A 2,937-nucleotide genomic window follows, 5' to 3' on the forward strand; every position below is an offset into this window, starting at 1 on the left:
CTCACAAACACTTTTAACTCACAAAAATAACTTATTAATCCTTCTAATTACGGACACCCACATAATTTCCACAACATACCCTATGCTCTTAGTTTGCAACTTCTGTCATCTATCTCCATCCTTCTCGATCCACAATAACGTAAGGATGGGTGCCCTCTACCTCACCATCCATAATAATACTATTCCTACAAACACCTTTTATGTCACCAAAAATTTCCTAAAGATAAATTATCTGTTTTGTTTGAAATGACTACTTGTTTCATCCTAATTTGTAAAAGTTAAGCTAGTGATACGTAGCCTTTATATTTTCCTACTTGCACCATACACACAGAAACCGTCCATGTTGAAAATCTTAAGGTAACTTACAAAATTTACTCAATCTCTATAGTTGTGGGTATGGCTTGAGTGAAAAAATGTAAACCTTAGATATGATTTTTGTAAATGTTAAAAGTTACGATGACACCAGTCATTTTGAAAACCACTTGTACCATACGTGTAATCTACCCTACATATTATGGGTAGTGATATATCTACAACATCTTTTAGCCATCCACAACAAGTATACATATTATGCTACACAACATACAACTGTATAACACATGTCGTAAACTGTTAAAATTGTTAAAGAATTTATCACTCTCCATCTATTATTAATTACCCCACTATTAAATTGTTAAGAAGTTATCACTCTCCATATATTAGTATTAATTACCCCACAAAGAGTACTATTGTCTAAATGTCTCACCCCATAATTGCTTAAACAATAACTTGTCATATAAATACACATCTTCCTCACATAAATAAGGTTCAACATATATAACACCCTTATACGAGTATATATACATATATATATTGGAGGACTGTGCTAGGCTAGCTAAGTACTTATACTCAAGTTGTGCAAAGAAACATATTGAGAAAAGAGATGGAATGGAGTAACAGCAACCCCATACCGTTCATTCCGCGGGCTAGTCAGAGTTCTTTTGCCTTTCTCTATAACTGTAACAATGACCCGTATCTATACCCACCTGGTAATTAATTTAGACTCTGTTTTTGCTCGATTTTGTGAATTTTCATGTAGTTCTATTAAAAGCATGGTATTTATAGAAAGTTCAGATATATATCAAAGAATTTCTTTTTAGACTTTGCTATAGCATACAGGGGTGGGCTGGAGGTTCACATGAACCATATGGTCTTTCTTTTTCTAGCGTAAAATTTGCAAAAAAATCCGATTTATATAAAATGCACCAAAACACTTTGTGCACCCGGTTACATTTAATTAGTCCTGGCTTGATAGCATATGGCCTCACCATCATGATACACTTATGTGTACATATATATTTAGCTTATCTACTAATACTTTCAGATAAATGAATTTTTTTATGTTTGTCATCCTATATGGTCTTCAAGCATGTAATTTTGACACGGTAACTGAATCAATTAGTTTATCTACTCCAATGCAATACTGCTTAATCTATTATTTGCACGTTATAATTATACAGAAATACAATTTGTTGAAAAAGCACTTAATGACCTAATAAAAGAAACGGGATGTCTATATTGGCGAACATATAAAGATTTATCTGTAAATTCTATATTTAAAACGTTAACGTTTAAATGAACGGCCACAGGAGGGGCAGAGCTGAAGCATCATCAAATGATGCAGCAGGCATCTTTACCAATGATGGAGCTGAACCAACTTGATTATGATAACATCAATCAGGACAAGAAGAAAAGACTGACAACTGAACAACTAGAAGCATTAGAAAATACCTTTCAAGAGGAGATTAAACTAGATCCTGATAGAAAGATGAAGCTTGCACATGAACTTGGGCTGCAGCCCAGACAAATTGCAGTTTGGTTCCAAAATAGACGTGCTCGTTGGAAGGCTAAGCAGCTCGAGCGCTTATATGATTCTCTTAAACAAGAGTTTGATACCGTCTTTAGAGAGAAACAAAAGCTTCAAGATGAGGTATGTATATATAATACGAGTAGTATAGAAGATTACAAAGAAAAGTACCTGTCAATAGGTCTTTGACCAATCCACCTGTTTCACTTCTCACATTTGTGAGAGTGGATTATTTGGGGTTTCTCAAAGTCCTAGGTGCATCCTAAGCATTCGTGTGGTTTGAGTTTGATTAGGATAAATTGTCATTCTAAAAGAAAAAATAGACTAAATATAATATATATCTATATGTTATTTTCTAGGTAAAACTTTGCATTATATGGTTCATACGGGGTGGGTCAATTGGTAACCAATTGTGGTACCGGGGCTAGGGTTCCCCGTTACGCTAACTTTGCTTAACTATAAATATTTTCAACTATTTAAGGTACTAGCATTGAGAACCATACTCAAAGAACAAGGAATCAAGAGACAAGCAGCGGTATCTACAACAGGGTACACGGATATGTCTTGCGAAGAGACTGTTGAAAGCACACCGGTCACCGCCATTCACAGCTCTAATGATCACCAGTGTCATCAGGCTATTGCGACCGCAACCACTCTGCCGCCTGCTATTGACTGCAACTACTTGCTTAACTATGATGGAGCTTCAATAAACAACACTTCATCTTACTCTAACTGGCCTGTTCTTCCTTCTTATCCATAAAATGTAGTTGGTTACTTATTAGTAGGTTCATTGACTTATAAATCTAGTTACTGTATTTTTCCGTTATACATTAGGTCAGTTATTTAAAAGTTGTCATACTTTGATTAATATTGTCGAATGCCTATCTTTAATTCCAAATTTGATAATCTGAGTAAATTTTAGTCTTCAATTCGTATCTAGACCATATATAAAACGTTGGCAAGAATGTTAAGCTTGAGTTACATTTTCGGAATATAGCTTAGCAAGACTATATTCAGACTCATCTTCACAGTTTAGATGAATATTGTTCTTTTTGGCAGTTTTTTGAATTAAGACCCAACTATGAGCATTT

At 34.5% G+C, this 2,937-nt stretch overlaps 1 protein-coding gene across 1 annotated transcript; it reads left to right on the forward strand.

Moving 5' to 3' along the window:
• Positions 1-853: 853 nt before the first annotated feature.
• On the forward strand, positions 854-2,606 carry LOC122606313 (putative homeobox-leucine zipper protein ATHB-51). The gene is made up of 3 exons (XM_043779271.1): positions 854-1,028; positions 1,629-1,969; positions 2,328-2,606. The coding sequence occupies exons 1-3, from the start codon at positions 923-925 to the stop codon at positions 2,604-2,606; spliced, it is 726 nt and encodes a 241-aa protein (XP_043635206.1). The 5' UTR covers positions 854-922.
• The last annotated feature ends 331 nt before the right edge of the window (positions 2,607-2,937 follow it).

The sequence above is a fragment of the Erigeron canadensis genome, chromosome 6 (genome assembly GCF_010389155.1).
Source record: "Erigeron canadensis isolate Cc75 chromosome 6, C_canadensis_v1, whole genome shotgun sequence".
NCBI lineage: Eukaryota > Viridiplantae > Streptophyta > Magnoliopsida > Asterales > Asteraceae > Erigeron > Erigeron canadensis.